Raw genomic sequence first — 22,821 nt, 5'->3', positions numbered from 1 at the left:
CCGAGCCCGGCCCCGCCGCGGGCAGCCAGCCCCTCCCGGCCGAGGGAGCCGACACCAAGACCTACTTGTGGGCCAGGTACCACGAGATGAAAAAGCTGGTCTACGGTAAGGGCCGCCTCCGGCCGGGACTGCCACGTCCTACCGGGCTTGGCCTTTTTCCTTTGATTTCCACTGGTTTTTCCCCTCTTTGTGTCTCGGTGCCTTTCCCCGCGCTGCAGGAGCGGCCGTGCCCGTTGCTGTGCAGTTGCCGTGCTGTGCAGTTGCCGGGTGAGAAGCCTTCTCTCTCCCTGGCAAAGCCATCTGCACGCCTCCGTTGCCCGGGGCCCTCTGAGACGGGTTGATTTCTACTGAAATCTGGCCTTGGTGCTCCTCTCCCCATCCTGGCTTTCCCTCCGGGAACATTCCCCGGCTGGTTTCAGAGGCTCAGGATGTGCAGGGTGCGCGGGGCTCTTCACAGCTGGCCCCCTTAACATGGATCTCGTGATGGCGAATGGTCTAAATGAAGGCTTGTTGCATTTTTCTCTAATTTGCCATGGGTTGGCATACAGAAAGGTGGCTAGACCAGGGCAAACGGACAGTCATGTTGACTGATGTGGTGAGGAGTCCAGGGTCCAACTTGTAACTCAACGTTGGCGCAAGGGTGAGCGTGGAGAAGAGCGATGCTACAGCTGCCAGGATGTCTCCTGATCCCGAGCTCAGTTTGTGTTACAGTTGTGAAACACCTTTTACTCACGTGTGCGTGCGTGCATGCATGGTTTTGCTCCTCTGACTAAGAAGTTACCTGGCTCCGTCAGGTACATCGTGCTAAGTGAAGAGAAAACTCATGCCACTCACCAAATCTGTTCATGTGTAAAACAGGATTGTGCTCTTTTTGACAGCAGCAGATCTCCACTGTATTAAACTCTCCTAAAAATGTGGAAGAATAACTTTCACTGCATAAGGGCAGGGAACTTTTTCTTGCTGGTTTCTTGATTCTTGGAATGCTGAAGGTAAGCACTGTAGAGAGCTAGGAAGTGTGACTTTGTGTCTGCTGTTAAATAGCTCTTCGTTAGCTTTTGCTTATCTAAGGGTTTGGAGAAGGATGGCAGCCAGCCATGGGCATCTGGAAGAACCATCTTGCTGTTCTGAGATTGGCATATTCTGTCATTCCTTCCTCTCCCACCTTCCAGTACACGAGATTTTACATAAAATCTAAAGTCCTTCATGATGCACAAATGTAAAGGGACTGGCTGCTGATCTGTTGGGTGCTCAGTCTGCTGTATTCCAGCTTTTGCAGCTTGTGAGCTCCTTTGCCTGAGCTGCTGAAAGCAGTACAGGGTGCTGACAGAGGAGTAGCTTCATGTTAAGTCCCTGCTCTAAGACTGAGTTGGGGTTTTAGTCCCACCACTTGAAAGAAGTTCCAACTTTCAAGACTTGTAAGGATGTTTGGACCTTAATATCCTCAGCAGCATTTTTTTCTTTTACATAATAGTTTTGAAGCTGTGCAGATATGTTAATAGGCTGTGTGGTGCTCTCTTGGGAAAATGCTTACATTGTGACAGGTTGTGAAGTTTGTATTCACGTAGTTACACTTTGTTGGGATGCAAGAGGTACAGTTAATACTGGAGATGGAGAACTAATCAGCAGGACTAAGTGCAAAATAAAGTGAAAAAGCCCATGTGTTTGCAAACGTTCAGGTAACTATTAGACATGGCAAATAAGAAGGCTCTAGTTTGTTTAAAGAATAGGTCCCCACACCAAAATTTAAAGACTGTGCTGTTATTCAAGTCTTACCAAGAGGAGACATAAACAGAGTTGGTCCAAGTTGGTTTGAATTGTTGCTTTGACAACTAAACTGAGTTGTGCAAAATATTGCATCAGTCTGTTCCTTTGTTCTTGATTTCTGACTTTGATCTAGAAGTGAACATCTGTGGTTGGGCTAAGGATTTGAAAAAATCATCACATCTCAATACTCATCAGCATTGAGTTTGAGAAGCCTCCTGAGGTGCCACCTTCTCTCTCCTTCTCTGAAACTCCACCTTTGTGAAGTCTTTTGTCCTATATTGTCCGTTATTGCTGTTGGCTTTGGAGAGAGGTCTCTGCCAGGAGAATTTATTATGTGTTTTCAAACCAGCTCTTGCTTAGGACCTGATTTATAGAGCAATTGTGTGTTTTTGCACAGAGGAGATTCCAGTGATAGATTATGACTGAGCTGGCCAGGGCAGGATCCGTAGGACAGAGCTTCTGTGCAGTGAAGATCAGTGGTGGCAGGAGCCCAGGCAGTGCATGTTCTCAGCTTTGTAGAAACACACATCTGTGTTCTGCCAGGCTCAAGTCTGGTGCTACAAATGGCAGCACAACAGAACTACACAAAAAGTGCTGCTGAGATAAAATCTTCCTTTAGAGTTGGCTTAAGAGAAGCTGTTCTCTTCATTTTCTTCCCTACCTTTTGCTGCTCTGACTCTTAAGACCAAATTTCATTACCTGTAAGAATTTGAGAATACTGCTTCCATTTCACTTGCTTTTTTTTCTCTGCCAAAAGGAAAAGTGTAATCACATTTGTCAGAGGAGTGGTGTTGAGCAAGACCTGCTGTATTGTGGTTTGATGGCATCTGAAATGTCAAGGAGGGCTGATGTGCTCTCTCAGTAAGCAGTGTCTGAAGGCTTGCACTCTAGGAAACATCCAATCCTGAAACTCCACGGAGCTGGCAAACGAGTGAGGATTTGGCTGTAAGCGAGTGTGTATGTTTTTTCCTAGATCTCTCAAACTTGTAAACGTGGCTACGATAAATCAGCTTTCCTAAGGAACCTTTAAAATAACTGTTAACTTCTTGGTTCTGTGTGGGAAGCTTGAGCGTGGTTCAGTATGAGAACTACTGAGAACAGAGACAGGCTTGCAGATAGCAAGAACGTGGTCAGGCATTGATAACGCTGAGGGTGTAGCTCAGAGGCAGTCCTTGCTCTTTTTAGTTTGTGTGGATCAAGAGATACCTCTGCATCTAAGTAGTGCAAGCCGCAGTCAGCGACATGTGCCCATCGCATCTGGAAATGGGAGAGGAGGCGAGACCCCTGGGCGATCGTTGCATTGGTGATGCCGCTGTGTGCAGAGGGGTTTCTGCAATCCCGCACGTTTGGATTCTGCTTGTATTGCTAATCTCAAGCAGGCACAAAGATTTAAGGGCCTCACTCTTTGCCAAAGCAGGAAACAAGTCTAGTGCTATGATAATAAATGCCCTGTGAATCGCTCAGGGAATGTGCGTGTTTCATGAGTTGTGGCATCTAGAGATTGAGCTGGGACTGAAGGTGACAATTAGCAGCCAGAACTGGAAGTGCGACCAGTTACATTAACTGGCAAATTCCGCTTTCCTAAATATAAAGGTTTTTTTCTTGTAAAGAACTGTTATACCAGCAGTTGTCTTGTGCCTTTGTATATATAAAGAATGTTGTTTTAGAATGAAATGGTGTTTTGTAATACTGGTTTTGGTTTGTGTAGATTTCATTGGTGAGAAATCACAAAATATTTAGGCATAACGGCACAAGTTCAAGACTATGCTCCAGGGTAATTTTCAGCACTCTTTTAACGTGGTTCCTCTGTCATTTAATGCCCTTTAAGTAGTATTTCCCTCTTCTTACTATCTCATTAGAGACATCTACTCCGGCTGGTTAGAGTGGTTTTCAGGAATTGCTGTGAAATGGTACACAATGCTTCAAAAGGATAAAGAGGTACTTGGAAGGGAGGAAAAACTCAGTTTGTCTTTAGAAAGCAAGTCAGTGTGAGTGAAGGGAACTTTTTGGTTCAGGAAGAACCTGGAGGATGGTGGCCATCTGCTTTTCAGTATCGCTCTTTTCCTCGCTAGTCTTACAAAGACGTTAGCACAGATGTCTGCTGTGTTGGACCTCAGGGAGCGCAAAGCGTGTGAGAAATGGGTGTGAGCAGCTTTTTAATGTATTATTCTTCACTAATGTGTGGGATCTGAGAGAAAAGGAACATTGCCTGCATGATGCTGTTGGTACCCCCGGGAGCTCAGAAAAGCACAGGACGTGCTTGGCACCCCCTGACTGGAGCGTTTTTCACATCAGAAAGGGCCATATGGGGCCTTGGCATCTCTAACCGTTGCTCACAGTTAATTACCTGCTTTTGTTTCCATCTCTGCTGTCATGCTGGGGATTGAGTGTTATTGCTTTCTAACAATGTGGGCTATTGCCTGGGAAGAGGCACTTGTGCTGTCCTGAATATACTCCAATTTAAACAGCTGTTCAGGGTCTCAGAGTGGTAAAATGAAGTAGATGTTGTGTGTTTAGTTTGCATTTACACCCAGGTGTGAAAAATGCACGAGATCAAACACGCTTTTTTGTGGTCTGCCTTTGTGGCTGAGTTTCATCGTGTACCATAGATAGGCAGACACTTCCCTTAAAACTGTCGGAGTTGCAAACCAGAGCAAATTGTGCAAGTATGCAGATTCCAGGGGTTTGTATCTATTGCAAGAGCTGTTTTTTTCCCCACTGTCCTCAGATGTACGCATGCCGGTTCTCCCTTAGATCATGCTTCCTGGGTGAAGTGCTGAGTGGACAGTGACTAACTGCAATCTCCCTTCCCAGTTAGGACCCAGATGGAAAGAGTAGCTGGGATTATCATTCTTTTAAAATAACCAAAACTGGTTTTCATTCTGGTTTTTTGTTTGTTTTTTTCTTCTTGTAATTTATTGTATCCGTCCAGCAATCTGTTTAGGTGTCTCAGCAGAGGAAAAGCAAAAACTATCATTGTTGAAAGACGGTATTTTCGTGGGCTTCAGGAAGGTGTCATCTGTTTTGTGTCGGTGATTGCCATGCAAACTGAGGCAAGGATCCCCAGCAGATTAGGTGCTGAATATCAGCAGAGCAGCAGCGCCCAAGTCTCAGAATTTGCAACCACGAAGATGATAATCTTTAAAAAAAAAAAAAAAAAAGGCAAACCAAATCAAAACCAAAACCAACCACACAAAACACCAAACTTCTTAAAATGTGTCTCAGTAAGCCAGGCTCTTGTGATGAAACTGATCTTGCACGTGCTCCCGGCTTCTGTCTCTTCCCTGCAGCAGTTTGAACCTGCAGAGCGACTGCGTGAGTTTAGAGGGGAGACGGACGCCTACTGCTCTATTGAGGGGGATGCTGCAAGGGGACATTTGCACTGAGCCAAACATGCAGCGTGAGTCTCCGGACTGAAACCCAGAGCTTTTTCCTTCTCTCTAGGAGATCAGTGACTTTGAAACTACTGTAGATTTAAGATGGAGGATCACAGCGTGGAAAGAGCAAGCTGTCAGCAAGCCGCTGCGAGTCAGTTTGGTGATGATGATGTGTGATAGGAAACACAGCAAGGAGATGTACGGTGCTGCAGGAAGTGTGCGTAGGGAACACGTTGTGTGTGAGGCAATGGTGATAAAGCATTTTGGCTAGGGTATGCAGTTTTTTGGCCCTTATGAGGTAAGACAGAACATGCTGTGTAAGTGACAAAATGTCTGAGTGGGGTAAAATGATCTGGGCAGGAGGCTGTCAGAGAACGACAGAGAGGCTCTGTACGTCTGAGGCTGGCAGGGAGGAGTGTGACTTCATCCAGTGGGTCTAAATATACTCCATAAATCATACTGTGGCATGGTTACTGCTTCTGATCACAGATAAGGCTCGCTTCATGTGCTTGGTGAATCTCAGACTACCCTTACCTTGTTACAAAACCATACTGCTCCCTTAGCTTTTCCTGATTATATATTTGCAAAAGTTGTGGCTGGCACAGGTTGTTGAATCTAGGTGGGTCTCATGTCTTCTTTGAAAGGAGAGATGGGGTTCAGGCAATGGCATTTTGTGCTGCTCTCAGACTATTAAAATGTGTTGTCATAAATTTGTTAGCAGATGGTGAATGTTGGAAGAGCTTGACCTCTCCGTAGGGATACAGTAGCAGCAAGTGGGGTGCATTTGTTGTTTGGAAAAAAAAAAAAAAAGTGCTTTCATTAGAAGAGGAAAGCTGCATATTTGCACTGTGATGTGATTAGGGTTATGTTATTTTCCTTGTGAGGAAGAAAAATAACACCCTGCAAATCCCAGTGTATGCTTAGAAAAATACCTTCCCACAAGTTATCTGGAGGTGAGGGCAGGAAGTGGAGCTCTGTTTGTTTATGGTGCAGGGAGCATTTATGATGAGAGGATGAAAGTTGTGATCGTTTGAACCCTGTTTATGTTTTCCATTTTTTTAAATCCCAGTGGAAAGTACTCTGATTGCATCTGCTCTCTTCCAGGAGCGTTGCCACCAGCAGAGTCACTGAAAGAGAGCTCTTGTTCCTGCTGTGTAGTCAGTAGTACTGTCAGTTCTCCTGCCTTAAAATACTTCTTTCTTTTCTAGTAATTCCTCTCTAGTTGATCCAGTGACATGCATTTGAAGGCCAAAGGAAAGTGAGTTAGGAGAGAGGGATGGGTATGTTTTGTAATGTGTCTTTCCCCTGAGAAATAAATATTATATTTGAATCCTGTTTCTTTGGTCACCTCTTTGGATTAGTGCTCACAAACATACTTTGCACTTTTACCTAAATTCTGTAATCATTCCAGACAAAGTCTTCGTTGGGAATGGCTGGTATCTCTTTCTAATAATATTTTTTTTTGTTCTAGACTGAGATGAAACTTGATTTTATAGCAAGGAAGCACTAAAGAACTGGCACAGGGGTTCTTGCTAAAAGCCAAAAGTGAAGGTAGGAAAGGAAAAAAGAAATCCTGCCCGCTGATGCTATGTAGGATCTGGAAAATGTCTGCAGTTTTCCTATCATTCAAAGAGAAAATTACCCGTCTTTGAGGAGGGAGGAAATGTCTCCTTCCCCTCTCTGTCCCCCAGTGTGGATGTCAGTAGGCAACCTACTACAGGGAACTATTTTTATTGCTCTTTTTCATCTTGCAATGGACAGCTCTCGTGGAGCGGGAAGCTTGGGGAGGGTCTGTTCCTGTCTCTCCCGTGGTAGTGCAGCTAAAGCTCTGGCTCTGGACGAGCTCTGGAGAAGGACATACAGGTAGTTCAGCTGCTAGGTCACTGAACCCCCCTTTTCCCAGTGGTCTGGGGAGCAAAGTGTTATTCACAAGCATCTTGAGCAGTAACCCTGTTTTGAAGTGACAAACCAGAGGCAAGGACTGAGCTGTTTCCACAGCTGTTTGTCAGAGGAAAGCAGATAACTTGTTGCTATCAGCATTACATGCTCCAAGAGCATAGCTTCATGTGGGTTTTTTTATGTTTTGTTGATGTTTGTAAAAAACCTTGTTTTATTCTGCCAGCTAATAATAATAATAATAATAATAATAATGCCCTAATGGTACCCGCAGGATTGCTCTGTGAAGTCTGGCTGCTTCTGTGAGAAACAAAAAATGCCAACAGGGAAACCTCAAAATTTCTGATTTGAAGTAATTAGATTTCTCAAAGAGGAGAGCTAGCCTGTTTGTCTTGCTCAAGTTTTAAGTGAGGGGCACATGTTTTTCTGGTGATATGTTACAGCTACCTTTCACGTTGGTGAGCTTGCTGAAATTGCAGCTGCTGTGAGCTAGAAATTCGACACTTTAAAATCTCAGGTCTGCTTTGTTTCATGTAGGCCAGAGACCCGAGGACATTGTTCGTGGTTTCCTGACACGAAAGGTCAGTCTTACTGTGAAAGTGGTTAGCACCATGACCAGATGCAGCCAGAGGTTTCACAGTGTGTTTTGTCATGGGGAGGATTATTTGAGTGGGTTAACAGCAGCAGCCTTCGACAGCAGCACTGGGCTCCTTTGCTGCTGCCGTGTGGTACTTCCAACCGCTGCCAGGTCCAGAATGAAAAGTTGAAATTTCATAGTTCCTCTGTTTCTTCCCTTCTCTTAGACCTCCTTCCACCAGGAGTCTGCAATCTCCTCAACCCAGCCGCTATCTACGCGAACAATGAGATCAGCCTGGGAGATGTTGAGATATACGGCTTTGACTACGATTACACACTAGCACAATATTCTAATTTACTACACTCTATGATTTTCAACACTGCCAGAGACATCCTAATAGAACAATTCAAGGTAATGATGTGCTAAGAATTTCCACTCCATTAAGGTTACTGCTCTCTTTGCGACACCCCAGAGGTGCTTGCAAAATGCCAGACTGTGTGCGTGCGTCAGTTACTTGTTATACTGAGGTAAATGTCATATTTCACAATCTTTGATTGCAGAAAGTTTTGTCTGTGCGTGGAATTAATTTCCTTTGAGACAATTTACCATGCTTTACATTCCTGAGTTTTTATAAGTATAGGCCTGGAACCTTAGTCTAGAAGGTCTGGTTTGTTTTACCTAACTGTGAAAATAATGCCTCCAGAATTGCTGGTCCAAGGTGTACATGGTGGATAAACAAGAACCATGGGCCAACACTGAAGCTGTACAGGACTTGACATGTGCAAGTCAATGTGGATGGTGCTGTACAGGGTGTCCAATAATGGACGCCCTGTTTGCAATAGGTGACTGGGCTGTGCATTTTCTTCTTGTCATGTCTTTCTTTTTAGAGGGGCTCTGCAGTGCCATTGCTTTGCCAAATACATGTGTTGAATGGAGCTTACTAGAAGCGTCCTCACTGCTTGAGTGAATCTGTTATGTTTTCACTAGTGTCCCTTACAGGAGAGAAACTAGTTTTGAGGATCCTGATCCTTTATGTTTTTCTCCCTTCAACCACTTTCTTTGTTGAAGGGGCAAAATGAAGAGCACCTGTTCCTTGGTCAGTTTATGCCTGAGGTGAGACAACCAGTAGGACTAAGCCAGCTCAACAGGTGAAATAATTTTGTTAATAACCCAATGCTTATGCCTCTAACGATGTTGCTGTCTGTCTTCCAGTATCCAGAAGGGCTTGGGAAGTATGACTACATTCCAGGGTTTGCCATACGTGGACTTCACTATGATGTACAAAAGGTAAGCTGTACAAAGTTCAGTCTCCTGGGCTTTGTCTTCCATTGCATTATGTTTTTAGTGGAAATACTTTCTGCCATTGCTTGCAATAACATCAATCACCGAACTATCAGTGAGTCTGGGTGGCTGTGCTTTTCATTGCATGGGTTGTTCTTGCTTATAAACCTTCCAAGGGAAAGATGTCTTTTGTGTTTGCATAGCCTCTAGCAGAACTGGACATTCTAGCAAAGACCTCTGGTAAACAGCCTTGCCAATTTAAAAGTCAATTAATTCCACAAGCTAATTAATAGAAAACTCAGCTTGTTTGTGTGGTCATTTCTGTCTTTCAGGAAATTTAAACAACAAGCCTCAGTCCTGCATCTACAAGTAGTTGCCAGGAGCAGAGGCATTATGTCTTACTCTATTATTAGAAATGACTTGTCAGGAGAATGCTTTAGGAAGCCCTCCCCGCCCCCCACCCCGAATAATAGGAGTGCAGGGAAAAAGATCCAAGCTACTTGTGATGCATGCTTCTTGGGAGCACAGGCAAGCAAAGTGCAAGCATTAGCTTTAACCCTTTTCAGTGCTTTGGACTGATTCCCTGAAAGCCTGATGCCCAGTGTTGTCGTGCTGGCTGCTGCAGCCAGGCAGTCAGGTGGGGGCACAGCAGAGAAAGTAACACTGTAGTAGCTTTTCTTATGTTGAGCTTTGAGCACATTCGGGGAAGCAGTCTGGAGTGAGTGAGTGTGTGTGCGCTGTTCTCCAGCAGCAGAAAAAAAAAAAGAGAATGAAGAAAAAAACTATATCGTTTTTTCAGTGTCTTTTGTCCTAACTGAGGTGACAGCATGTCAGCAGACTGCTCATGCCTCTGACTTTACAAAGTAAGAATAGATCTGTGAGAAACTCAAGTTTCTTTATCTGTTTAAATCTCTGGCTGATACATCAGCAGAACACAGAAGCGACTAGCCTAGCCAGGCAAAGTGCCCTTTGAGTAGAAGGTGAGAACTCTCTTTTCTCAGCATCAGAGTTTGCAAAATACACGAAAAACTGGGTAGTGCCTGTCTGAGTAAATCTTTCAGCGTATTTGCCTGCACTCCTCAGAAACTAGTGGGAGGTCTGCTTATTGTGTAACAAGCTGCACTGGTATTATGGTATTGTCCTAAAACAAGGTTCATGAAGGTTTTGAATGCTCTATGGAGCCAATTACCTTGCACTGTGGTAGAAACAGCACATATAGTTTGATGCTGTGTCCTTATTTGAGTTGCAGAGCAACGCAGGTTTAGCGTGAGGCTGCTTTCCGTGCCCTGAGAACTTGTGTTAGGGCTTTAGAATGATGGAGGAGAAGCAATGACTCATGAATAGGGGAGTCTGATACAAAAAAGGCAAAGAAAGCTCTAATGTTCCCAGACTGGTGTGCTTGTGAACACCTTTGCTGAAATGTCTATTGGGGAGAGGGAGAAGTGGTGGAGGGGAGAGATCTTGTGTAACGAAAATAACTGGGCGCAGCTGCACTCTAAACCAAAACTTGCCCACTTAGTTCTGCTTAAGATAAATGTGAGGAGAAATAGATCTCTTGTGCACACAAAGCTCCTTTGGAATGTGTGTGTTTTTGGAAGGGAGATAAGAAGAGACTGTCTGAGTCGCAGAGACATTGTTCTCTCTGTTTTTCAGCTGCATCCCTGTCCACAAACTTTGGCGTGTAACAGACTGGTATTTTGGCTCATAGAAATGTGGTCTTTTGCCAGAGAGGCCAATAAAAAGTCACAGTATAGATAAGTGTGTCTAAAGTGGCTGGGGAGTAAGTGCAGATTAAAGTACATAGATGTGGGATGTTTATATTGAATTTTATTTTCTAAATGTCATTTGTGTGGAACTTGAAACTTAAATAATGTCTCAGTGTAAACCTACCTAATTCTAACAATAAATATCTATCCCTTATCACAGAGTCTTCTGATGAAGATTGATGCTTTCCATTATGTCCAGCTGGGGACAGCATATAGGTCTGTCAGTTCTGAAAATCATTTTCTAAATGCCGTACATACAAAGGTGGATTACTAAATCTGAGTATGAGTATGGCATATGAGGGGTTTTTCTGAGCAGAGCACAGTCTCATCTGGCTTATCCTGTTTGCACTTGCCTCGAATGCTTACCTGGCATATAATTGCGGGGAGTTATTTTTCTCAAGCATTTCAAGCCAAGTGTGGGTGGGAAGACCTGGAGCTTTTTGTAGTGGTTAATAACACATCTGGTCACGTACTCTGTGTGATGTCTGAGTTGCGGCTACAGCATACGTGGGTTTATGTCTGTAAGCAAACAGTGTGACTAGGAAGGGACTGTTCCGGGCCTGTCTTCTCCAGGCACGAGTGCACCCCAGCAGTGGTCTGCTGTGCTTTGTCACAAAGCTAAGAGGAAAGTGATGTGGATGTGCGAATAAAATCCTGAAGCAGTACGGACACGTCAGTAAAGTAATGATGCATCAGAATCTGGGCTCACTTTAAGGCCTAGGTTGTCCTATGTTTCCTTCTCTTCTGTTGTTCTCCAAGGAGAGCTGGATGTGCTTTGGAGTAAGTGGCTGAAACAGCACAGAGCAAACTTTTCTCCAAAAAGTTGTGAGACTGGTGACTGGGAGAAAGCCTTTCCCCAGAGTGGAATGGGGTTGGTGTGTAATAAATACTAATTCAGAAATTTTGGTAGGAAAGCGCCTGTAACCCTGTGTTGTATTTCCTGACCGTGGAAGCCAATGGTTTTTTTCTTGAACTCTGCCCTTTTGCTGTTAAGCTTCAGTTACAGTAAACACTCAAAGAATATTAAGAAGGGGGTTTCATAATCAGAGAGAACTGGCTTGTTTGAGTGTTAGCTTTTGGGGGGGTGGGAAGCAGGGGATGGTACTACCCCATATTTCACCTCAGCTTCATAAAGAGATTTTAGCTAAAACACATTTAAACTTTTTTTCCTTTTATGTGTTTGTAACTATCCTTTTTGAAGAGTCCTTTTCCTAAGCTGTCGTTTCCTTTTGAGCACAATTAGGCAACTTTTAACTTCTTAGATCTCTACCATGATTGAGTAGGAAAGGAGAAAGGGAAAGTTGCTGACTGCTTGAGTAAACAGCCATCAAAGATTGCACAAGCTGCAAAACCTGCAGCAGTCAGATAAGGTGATGTTCACTAACAGTACAGCTCATAGCCATACCTGTGATTACAGTGTTTTGGGGAAAAACAGCGATCTCTGTTGAAAGGTCTTAGCAAATAATGTATTCTGCTTAGGAAAACTGAATGGGAAGGAAACCTCATTTTCAGAGAACGATTTTCCCACACCTTTGCATTTAACAGTGATATACCTTGTGGAAGCAACCTCTCCAAAACTAGTTACCCAGTGCTGCCAAAGTCAGGTCCTGGGGCCGATTCAGTTGGCAGTCCTGTCAGCAGATTGACAGCTTACAGAGGGAGGCCTCTGAACTCTCTGCCAGAATGCGGCTGAAGCCCCTCAATTAACCCGAAGGAGCAAACAAGGTCTCTGAATAAGAGTTTATGTGAATCTTAAGAAACCATGAAGCTGTCAGGCTCTCTGGCTATCTCTTGTGCAAGAGAAATGTGTGAGTTTGAGAAAGGAGTCTGTTTGTCCTGTCTTCTCTTTCTCTGCAGTTTGTAGCTCTGTGCGGACTGGTGATTGATGAACTATTTCTGTTTCTTTCTAGAGGGCTCAAACCAGTGCCTGATGAAGAAGTAATCGAACTCTACGGTGGTACGCAGCACATCCCCCTGTACCAGATGAGTGACTTCTATGGCAAGGTATTGTAAGCCCTGAACTGCTGTGATGCAGCAGCTCTTTTAACAGCTAGGAAAACAGAGTAAATTGTATGAGCATGTAAATGACTCCAGCCTCCCTTGGACTCCAAAAGGCTCAGTCTCTAGTGAGCTGCAGTGTGTGTTTTTGTTCTAGTGGGAATTTGCCCCAGAGGTTATTTAGCAGTTTAGCATGTGAAAGCCATCTGTGAAGCTTTCCTAAACACCAAGGCTATTGGCCTAGAGCTGAATGGCTCTGGAGACTGACAGGGAGATATTTCCTGCTTGTTCCTTGGCCAAATCTAGCTCCCAAGCTACGCAGGCGGCCTGCGGTGAGGGTGTTTGCAGTGAGTTGTGCAGGAGTGGGTACGCATGTGTAGCAGCAGGATGCTTGCAATGCCTTTCTCTGCTTGGTTTTGGGTAAGGTTTTTTTCCTTGATTAAAGGAATCCCCCCGGTTCACACCTCTTCAGACCTACTCAGTGGATCTTATTCATAAGGTTGGCATCCATGAGTGTTAAGGAGTTTTTTTTTAGGCAGAAAAGCTTATTGTCACAGTGAAGGACTGAAATTCTGTCCATAGAAATCCTTTGGTGTCTGAACTAGAGGAAGTTAGGATAGATATTTTTTTCCTTCAGTGCCTAGTGTGCAGTGGGCAAGCAGGGCCATTCACATCCCTTTCCCCCCAGAACTGCTTTGTTTCTTGCCCTTTGTTAGTTCAGTTGCCTTAGGGGAAGCTGGAAGGAGGGCAGGCTTCCTCTGGTAATACCACTTTGAATCTACTGTGTGAAGTCTCCAGCTAGGTCACTTTTTTATTTTTCTCTCTCTCTTGGGAACAATTAATGAGTGGTTGCTTTCTGGATAAGTATGTACTCTGTTTATAGCTCAGTGTTGTTTCCAGCTTTGAAATAGGATGTTTCTGTTTCAAATTTGATATCTCTCTGTAAACTTCATTTGATTAGCCTCCCTCTGTGCAACCTTCCTCACTCTCAGCAAACTGGAGATGATTTCGCCTTTATTTTTAAATAACTGTAAAATCTGCTTCGAGTTGTGTCCTTTTGTAGGACCAGGTACTCCTGCCAAGGTGCCTTTCTATGCTGCTTTGTACCTACCAGGTGTTTTCTCTCTTGTAGGTTAGCACTGAAAAATTTGGTATAACATTCAGACACAGAAGTAGGAATAGCAGCTTATTCTTTGCAAAGAGGTCAATCTTCTCTCCTAATAATGTAATGAACTCCATAAACTAATAGGTGGATCCCAAAGAGAATCAAAGTATATACAGTTAATGACATATGCATCCAGCAATGTCTGCTCCACCTGAGCCACTAACACCTTAGTGGGAAAGCATCTGGGTTAAGATGATGGCTTGTGTGAGCAGGTACAGCGCAACTGGTGTGGAGTGAGGCTTTAGCAGGGATCTTTGACCTTGTCCTCTTTAGTCTGCCCTGCTGATGTTGCTGCCTGTATGGATAACAGGAAACTCTGCCCGGTCAGTGATTCCAGGCAACAAGGCATAAGACAAGTGGGACTGATGTAGCTGAAGTGTGTAAATATTCTCCCTTAAGGGTTTTCTTGATCCTCTGTTGGCAGGAGCCTGTGGACAGCTGCTGGCATCCCAACATCTGCAGTAGGTAGGCACAGATCTTGCCCAGGGTTAGACAATACAATTAGGGTGGCTTCACTGTCAGGACTAGTGCTGGCCTGTAATGAAGGTGGGGAACTTACAGGTGTTGTACAAAAAGCATATATAGCATTCTTTCTAAAACTACAATCTTGTTTTCATCCTGACTTGTGTCAATATATCTGCTGTAAGGAAGTTGAGGCCTCTAAAGGGAGGGGGGGAGGCTGGACTTGCCTTGTAGGATGATGACGTAAGGCATAAAAATGAAATCAGAGTTGACTACCTACAAGCTAAGTCTTTGCTGTTAACATTGAACATTTAACTGTCTCCTCTATGCTTAAGGTCTTGGTGGGACAGGTCATTGCTCTGCTGCGCTCTGCTAAATCCCATACCTAGTGTTTTCAGTAGGAACTGCTGTCTGTGTCCCTCTTGCTTCTTTCCCGGAATCCCTGAACAGGAAAGAAAGGTGGGGGCTGCTTTCAGGAAATTTTGGGTTTGCTAGTGGGAGAAATGTTCCCTTAGCAACCACACATCAAAATGGATAAAAGTCTGTTGAAAGGATTCAGCAAGTATTGCTAAGCAGCACCACCATGTGCAATATGTGGCCCAAACCAGAGGGCTTTCTTTGTGTTCTCTTCTGTTGTAGGTCAAGTTGTCCTGTGCCGGATGGATGGATGGATAGATAGACATTGTATAACCCTCAGCACACCAACATAGCTTTTGATCACAGCATTTTTTGGTAACAGATGTCAGACAAAATGCTGTTTGTTATTCCTTTGCCCTTTTGCATCTTCTTTCTTGACCCCAATTTGTGTTGTCCCAATATTGCCTTTCGACAGTGCTGCAAACAGAGCACTAGTCTTGTTCTACCCTTACGAGACCAGACTAAATGGGAGATGTTACTGTTGTTACATCCTGACATGACACATTTGTCATTAGGCAGCATGTGCCCTCTGTCAGCTTCCACCATGTGTAACTTTTGTGATCTTTCAGATGCTGCTTTCATGTCTCCCTTTCACGTAGCTGTAATAAATGCCTTCTGACGTGGATCAGTATTAGCCTAGAGAGCCGCAGCTTTGTGGCTGTCATGCACAGGCATGATGCAACTGGACTGCCAGGGCATCTCCGATGACCGGTTCGTTGAGAGGTCTGTGCACTTCCCAAATTGCTTTTCATGTGCAAGACCTTAGTAACTGTCCCCTTGGCTGATCTGGCACTTCAGTGATGAAAGATGAAAAAAGTGACTCCAGCTTCAGCTTACCAGTGAGCCTCACCATAGCCCTCTGCACAGGTGGTACATACAGAATAAACAAGCTTTATTTTATTGGAAGGCATCTCTGGAGCCAAAGGTGGCTGTTGACCTGCTGATAGGTTTGTGATTGATAGGCAACAAAAATAACAAATGTGGGAGAGCTGCAACCTTGCCTAGTGCAAGGTGAGTTATTCCTTGGTCAGGATTTAATTGTTCATTTCCACTTGACTGCTGGGTGGGCTGAAGTTCTTTTTCTTCTTCTTTGTGCCCACTCCAGGTTTTCCGTGGCAACTCAAGGGCAGGCAGGCATTGCTCTGTGACACCTCACTGGAGTGTGGTTAGAGCAGCTTTGGTGCCCATGTGTCCGATGTGACAGCCTGGTTTAGATGAGTAATGGGGCACCTCTGGCAAGGGCCATAGCTGCTTCTGTGGCACAGCGTTGTCTGTTGGCACCTGTATTAATGCCAAGAGGCCAGGTGGGAAGCTAGGGGCATGGGGTTGAAATAAAAGTCAGTGTCTAGGACTGACTCCCTGCTTCCTCCACTTTCACCCCATGGTGTTAATGATGCTGGATTTGTTTAATAATTTCTGTGAAGGAGAAGCTTCTCTCTTGTGAAGTGTTAATGCATTAGGTTAGTGTTTTGCTTGAGAAGAGACAGCTACTTGCTGAGCGGCTGGGACTTTCCACATTAGTGTTTTTCCTTTTGTTAGCCTGGAATGTCTTCCAGATGGTACTGGGTGATATGAGTTTGTTTGTTGGCTTTGCTTTTTTTTTTTTTTCTTTAAGTCTTTTTTTGTTTAACGTGTCTCTTTCATTTTTTGCTTTCCAGGGTCCGTCACTTAAGCAGTTTATGGACATTTTTTCTCTTCCTGAAATGACGTTGCTCTCTTCAGTCATTGATTACTTCATAACTCATGGCATTGAGTTTGACCAGGTGCATCTCTACAAGGATATATCTGTAAGTAAAATGTCAACTGCCCCATAGCTCACACCACATCAGAACTGCAAGCTCTTTGACTTGTTAGCACTGGTGAGATCTGCAGTAACCAAACATAAGGGGCTGTTAGTGAGTAGCCTCATGTGACAGTGTTGTTGCCCCCTTAGATCAAAGCATTACCAGGGAACATCCAAAGCTTTGTTTTCAGAATATGTTGGGATTGTGGCTGTACTACAGAGTTGGTGTTGCTGTACATTATCTTGCAGGAGTGTCTAGGCTGGTTAGGTTGATGGTCTTTCTGTGGGAAATGTGCCACAAAGCTTGTGTAAATGTTTTCTGGTTCTGCAGACTTTTAAGCTTATGTTTTCCTGTTAATATCTCATTTTTCAAAGAGGCTTGATCTGACTGTGTACCAAACAGTTTGCTTTATACAGTGATTGTTGTGAAACACCTGCACTTGCCTGCTCAGAGAATCCACCCCCTTCCCTTTGCAGCTACAGAGCAGTCTGATCCTTTTGGGGTGTTTTCCAGTGGGTGACTGTAGCTTTCAAGAGCCAGTTTCTCCAAGGTGCCAACTGTGTCCTCCAGCTTCACTCCTGGCATTTGAAAGGGCTGTGTGGGATTATCAGCATTGTTAGGGGATACTGTTTGACTTCTTAGTTAGTGCTGTAGGCAAGATGTAAGTCCTTGAGACTTCTGCCGTGGGTGACTTCTGTTGACAGATGATGTACCTTCCCTGGTAGACAAACCTTACTGCATGCCTTTTTTCATGGAGAGGGTTTTTTTATTTGTTCCTTGTGGGAATCTTACGCTCATCCGCTGGTAGCAGCCTGTACATGCACTGTTCATTCTTCTTGTGAGGGAAATGCCACATCTGTGCTGCTGCTTTTGTGATAAGGATCCACCCTGTCAGCTTGCTGCAGACAAGGATTACAGCTTACGTTCTGACCTTCTGTTAGTGCTGGATAAGAGCATGACAGTTTCCCACAAGACCTTAATATGTTTCTAGGGTGTTAGTTGTGGGTGTTTGTGTTCTTGGGTGGTTGCCGTAGCCTCATACGTACTCAATACAGGGCAAATGGTGTGCTCAAGGCCCAAAACTCCTGAGTGCTAATCTTGGCATTTGTCTACACATCCTTTTCTGAGGGATGTGGTTATTCCTGGGAGTGACTGAGGTAGGTAGAGAAGAGAGCTCCAACAGAATATCTGTGACAGTGTCTGAAATCTATACTGAAAAGGTGGGGACTGTCCTCTGCTCTCACCAGAGGAGTTCTTGCTTTTTTCTAGACAATGAGGATGAAAAACCACTTTTGCAAAAATAATCCCTTTGCAGTACCTGCGTGCAAGTGCAAAGAAACGGTTTGCAGACATGAGCACAGAGATCCTTCTATGCCTACCCAGGCAGGTGTCCAAGGGCACTTGCGTAGCCCCAGCTGTGATTATAACATCAGCTCACACTGGCCTAAGACATGTCGAAACCTGACACTCTTCTGTAATTTGTAGTGGTAATCCTGATTGCAGCGCTGTGTTTGGGAGCAGATTGAGTGCTAGAGACACTGCACTGAATCAAAAGGGCAGACCCTGAGGCAATCATAAAGGTTGAAGCTGACATGTAAACCGAGTAGTCCCGTCACACCAGTTTGGTTGCTTCATATTTGAGAGTAAGAGCATACAGTTTACCCTGCTTTCCTCTGGAGGAGTTTTTGAGCCCTGTTTGACACCTCCCCAGGCTACCAAGATTTTACGTGCAGGAACCTTATAGTTTTCCCCCCCTTCCCTTTTTTTCTTTTTCTTTTACTTTTTGAGGGGCAGGAGTTTAGGGCGGGAGCCCACTGGAATCTCTTTCTGCTCTGGATCAGTAGTTTCGACACAAATCCAACGTGTTACTTGCTTTTAGTGACAGTGCTGGTCAAGAGAAAGTTGTTTTCTTGTTAGAGTTCTTGTGTTTTGTTTGGTTCTTTCTGATAAGTCAGTCTTTTGGTGAATGAGATGTGACATCTGCCTTTTTACCATTCAAATCCACATGGTGGAAAAGAGACTCCTAAAACTCTGTTTTGAAGAGTTGCCTCCTCCTCCTTCATCGTTCCTCATCTAAGTTGTAAATTCTGGTTCTCTCCCAGCTTTGAAGGAAATTATTTTTGGGAGGATAAGCAGGTTTCACCAGCACTGCTGTGAGACCAGGTGACTCTGTGGTGTTGTGTCACTGTAGCAATGGCAGTGGCAAGTGTGGGAATCCAGTCTGGAAGAGCACACGTAGTGTAACAGGGACTTAAGGGTCCTGGGGAAAGGCAACATTTGTTTACCTGTCTAAATTGTCAGGGATGAAAACAGTACTGTTGAAACAAACATTTGCATGAGCAAACAACGCAAAATGTGCTGCTGCTCTGGAAATGGTTTTGTGTATCTGGCATATCTCATTGGATGGAGACTTGGGAAGAATCTCAGTTGGGTGTGTCCAAAAATATGTTACATCTTGGCCCCTAGCCTGGAAAATAGAGGATATTTGGATGCCTTTGACAATATCTGTTTTAACTAGCCTCCCTCCTAAAAAGTGGGCAGCTCTGTTTTGGCAAAAACCCCTCACCCTCCTAATGGAAGGTTCTGCACTGCCCGTGCCCACTGGCCATGCGGGGCTGGGAGCTGTAGCCCTCCCTGGTTTGCGGGGAGTGTTTTGGAATCACAGACGCTCACCTCTGCTGCTCTTCACCTCGGCCACACTCCCATCCTTTGGGTCACATTTGGCAGAGCTTCCACAGGCACAGGGAGGAAGAACAGTCAGGTAGTGTCTGGGCCAGTACAGTTTTGGGGCAGTAAATGGTTTTGGAGTTGCACAGTCTTGATTGCTTTGATTAACAGTGTGTTAACATGTGCTGGTTTCCAGGAGCAGGAAGGAAACTGGTGCTTTCATGGATAGGTTTTGAGGTTTTTCTCCCCTCTACTGCATCAGCTGAGCTAGCCACTGTGGTGCTCTTTCCGGCACGTTGGTGAGCTCCAGTACAGTTTTGGGGCAGTAAATGGTTTTGGAGTTGCACAGTCTTGATTGCTTTGATTAACAGTGTGTTAACATGTGCTGGTTTCCAGGAGCAGGAAGGAAACTGGTGCTTTCATGGATAGGTTTTGAGGTTTTTCTCCCCTCTACTGCATCAGCTGAGCTAGCCACTGTGGTGCTCTTTCCGGCATGTTGGTGAGCCTCGCTGTACAAGGTCCTCTGCTTAGCACTAATGTAGCTTCTGTTCATTCAGCAAGAGGGGATGTGTCACTGCTGTATTGGTCCTCAGTGGTGGCAATAGGTTTGTGTGCCGGGAAACCAGAATGCCGTATGTAAAACTAAAACTTTTTTTCCCTGCCCTTTTCTTTAGGATGCTATTAGAGATGTACATGTGAAAGGAGTAATGTACAAATGGATTGAAAAAGATATGGGTGAGTTAAATAAAGCCATTAAATCCATTTTGATGTGTCTCGTACTATGTGGCATTGTGTGTAAGAAGATTGTGTAGGCCCTACATGCAGTCACAGGAGTCAGGGGGACACAGAAATTAATGAAATATGTGATTGTGGCATGCCTAAAGGCAGCTGAGGGGCAGAGCAGCGTTAAGAACCAAGTGGTATTTAGGGCCAGGTGGAGGTTCTGTTCTAATAGAGGAAATGGCTCCCTCATTGCTTGTGTTTTCCTTCAGTGTGTAAGTGAGGGATGATGGTCCTTGGCATGATGTGAGCATGCAAAGGCACCATCTGGGAATTCCTGGTGATTCAGGGGAAAGGAAGCTCCTGGTAGCAACATGGCCTGCAGGGGCTGTGCCTGTCCCTTGTGACAGTTTGCTATCAAATCTCTTTTTTGCCAGCCCTTTGAGTCCTCAGTTTTTTCTTCCCTCTAGATGAGATTGATGAGGATGAGGAAGGCCATTTTGTCACCATGGTGGTTCACTACCTGCCTGCCCGAGGTGGATCTAACTCAGGCCTTTTGCATCCCTAGTGGTATAGGGGCTAGGGTTAGTTTTGTTTTTAAAGAAATGTGGTCGCGACTTATGCCAACTTTTTTTGATTGATGATATATTTTATTCCAATATAGAACAGTATATTCTGCACGGGGATGAAATCTATGCTGTGCTAAACCGACTGGTGAACCACAAGAAGAAACTCTTCCTCATTACAAACAGTCCCTTCAGCTTTGTGTGAGTACCGTTATTGCACATCCATGGGTCACCACAGCACAGCAAGAGCTGTGCAGCGCGGTCTCTCCTGTGAGCATCTGAAAGTTGTGTGCTAGAGGTTTTTGTGGCAATAGTGAGGAGTGCTCTCTGGGAAGCGGTTGTGGTGAGCGTTGCACCCCACAGTTGTCTCTGCACCATTGACTCTCACTTTTTGAAGAAGATAGGAGGCTGTGACTGGCCACAAGGTTACAGAGTTGCCACTTTGGATTACCTCTAGCAGCTTTTGCTGCATCACAGACTTCTCTGGACTTCCCACGGTAGAAGAAGAAAGGGCAGGACAGCTTGAAACAGTCAAAGCACTACATCAGTCCTCCATGCAATGAGGCAGCTTTGGGGGGTTCGCAGATCTTTATGCTTGCTTCTCTGTTACTGAAATGAGAGTAAATTTAGGACAGACTGTTGTGAAGATGCTATATTGGGTGAAAAAGAGTATTGGATCTGTTAACCTTTCTGTTTCTTTTCCCTTAGGGACAAAGGAATGAAACACATGGTAGGCAAGAACTGGAGGGACTTATTCGACATGGTCATCGTGCAAGCTGACAAGCCCAACTTCTTCACTGATCGGCGGAAGTACGTGTCCTGGGGCAACACTGCACTGCTGCATGTAGGCCTGAGGTTTTTGGCCCCTCTTCCTGGAGTAAACAGATTTATTTATTTACCTTCCAGAAGACTAGTGTTTTTCTAAGCAAAATCTAGGTCCAGTAGGCATCCAGTGCCCTCTCATATACTCTCTGAGGAGATAAAAACTGGCCAGTCTGGGAATAAGTGGATAGAATGGGTAGTGCCAAGCAGAAAGTATGTTTCTAAAATTGGCCATCTTAAGCCTCATTAGTTTTGTCTTAACTTAGTTTTTTAGTATTAATGTACTTAAATCTTTAGAAAGAAAAGAGGAGTGGACTGGTGCGTATGAGAGCTGGCCGTTTCTTGGCTCTAGGTCTTGAAAGTGTGCCAAAATCGTTCCTTTTCCTGTTCCCCACAGCAAATATCTGTGTGGTTTGGGTATTTTGTTTGGTTTTTTTTTGAGTTACAGGATGCATGCTGTTTTGTAATTGGCAGCTCTGGAAGCCCTTGTATGTGGTGGCTGAGTTTTGTGGTCAGTTAGCAGCTGCCAAGGGACCAGCTGATAGGCAAGCTGCTGTCCTTGCTTTGCTCTTGGGATTATTGGCTTTGGGAACTTGTGTCTGCTTTGTTGCCTCAACTTATGACTGACCAGGAATTACTGCCATTTGAGGCAGAAGTCTATTCTTTCCTCTTAATATATTTTCTTCCCCCATTTCCCAGGCCACTAGCATAAATAGGAGTAAACCTGTGCAATAGCTTTACAAGCTGTGCTGACATGGTAAAGGTTCTCTTCATGGGATGTGGGGGAAGTAAGTGTCTTACAGATGTAGCCTGGAGCTGTGATGATCTGGCCCTCTAGGAGATAAAACCTTCTGCCTGCATGGTGCCTAAGGTCCATTCCTGTAGTGGGCCAGTGGCATGACAGGGCACATACGTCCAAACTGAGGGGAAACCTCCTGATGGGGAGCTGTAGTGAACTGTGGAGTGTTTTCTTTGAGGGAAGATGCAGGTGTGCACTGGAAAGCACTTGTGGGTGAGGAGCCTCTTGTGTGGGTAGGCTGCAGCGTTCATGGTGGGAGGCTGGTTTCCTTCTGCCCTATGGCAGCTCAGGATCCTACGGTACTTCTGGATGAGACTGTACTCTGCTTGCAGCAGGAGCAGCTTCATACCAAGGCTTTTGGTGCTGGAGATCGCAGTTTGGACCTCCCAGGACAGCAACGCTCCTGTTGAGCATGAACATTCATGAGGGTCAAGTAACTTAAGCCTTGTTTTGTTTCTTCTTTCCAAGCAAAAGTAACCAGGCAGGGTCTCAGGAACAGGAGGAGCCAGCTTGGGTCAGCTGCTGAGATGAGCATGGGGGCTGTTAAGACATTCCATGGTCTCTGTTGTGCAGGGGCATAGCCAGACTGGAACACGGCACAAAGTGTTTCATGGCAAAGGCTTCTTGGCCTTAGCATGTCACAGGGAGTCTGCATTAATATTATTTTTTCCCCTTCTCTGTATCTGAAAAGCAAGAAGGTTGTTAGGGATATCACCATGAAATGGTTGCAGTCAATGGAAGCATTTTGAAAATATATTTC

General features: G+C 44.8%; 1 protein-coding gene across 1 annotated transcript in view; it reads left to right on the top strand.

Annotated features, from left to right (window-relative positions):
• The first annotated feature begins 8 nt into the window (after positions 1-8).
• The window catches only part of NT5DC2 (5'-nucleotidase domain containing 2), a 28,582-nt gene continuing 5,769 nt past the window's right edge, over positions 9-22,821 (top strand). Inside the window, 9 exon segments of the mRNA XM_010081038.1 lie at positions 9-105; positions 7,841-8,025; positions 8,827-8,901; positions 10,822-10,877; positions 12,572-12,665; positions 16,362-16,490; positions 19,829-19,889; positions 20,539-20,641; positions 21,149-21,250. Of these exon segments, the coding sequence (XP_010079340.1) occupies positions 87-105; positions 7,841-8,025; positions 8,827-8,901; positions 10,822-10,877; positions 12,572-12,665; positions 16,362-16,490; positions 19,829-19,889; positions 20,539-20,641; positions 21,149-21,250 (824 nt within the window). The 5' untranslated portion in view covers positions 9-86.

This window comes from Pterocles gutturalis, unplaced genomic scaffold (assembly GCF_000699245.1).
Source record: "Pterocles gutturalis isolate BGI_N339 unplaced genomic scaffold, ASM69924v1 scaffold3529, whole genome shotgun sequence".
In the NCBI taxonomy this organism is placed as follows: Eukaryota; Metazoa; Chordata; class Aves; order Pterocliformes; family Pteroclidae; genus Pterocles; species Pterocles gutturalis.
This window is presented reverse-complemented; position numbering and strand designations above follow the sequence as displayed.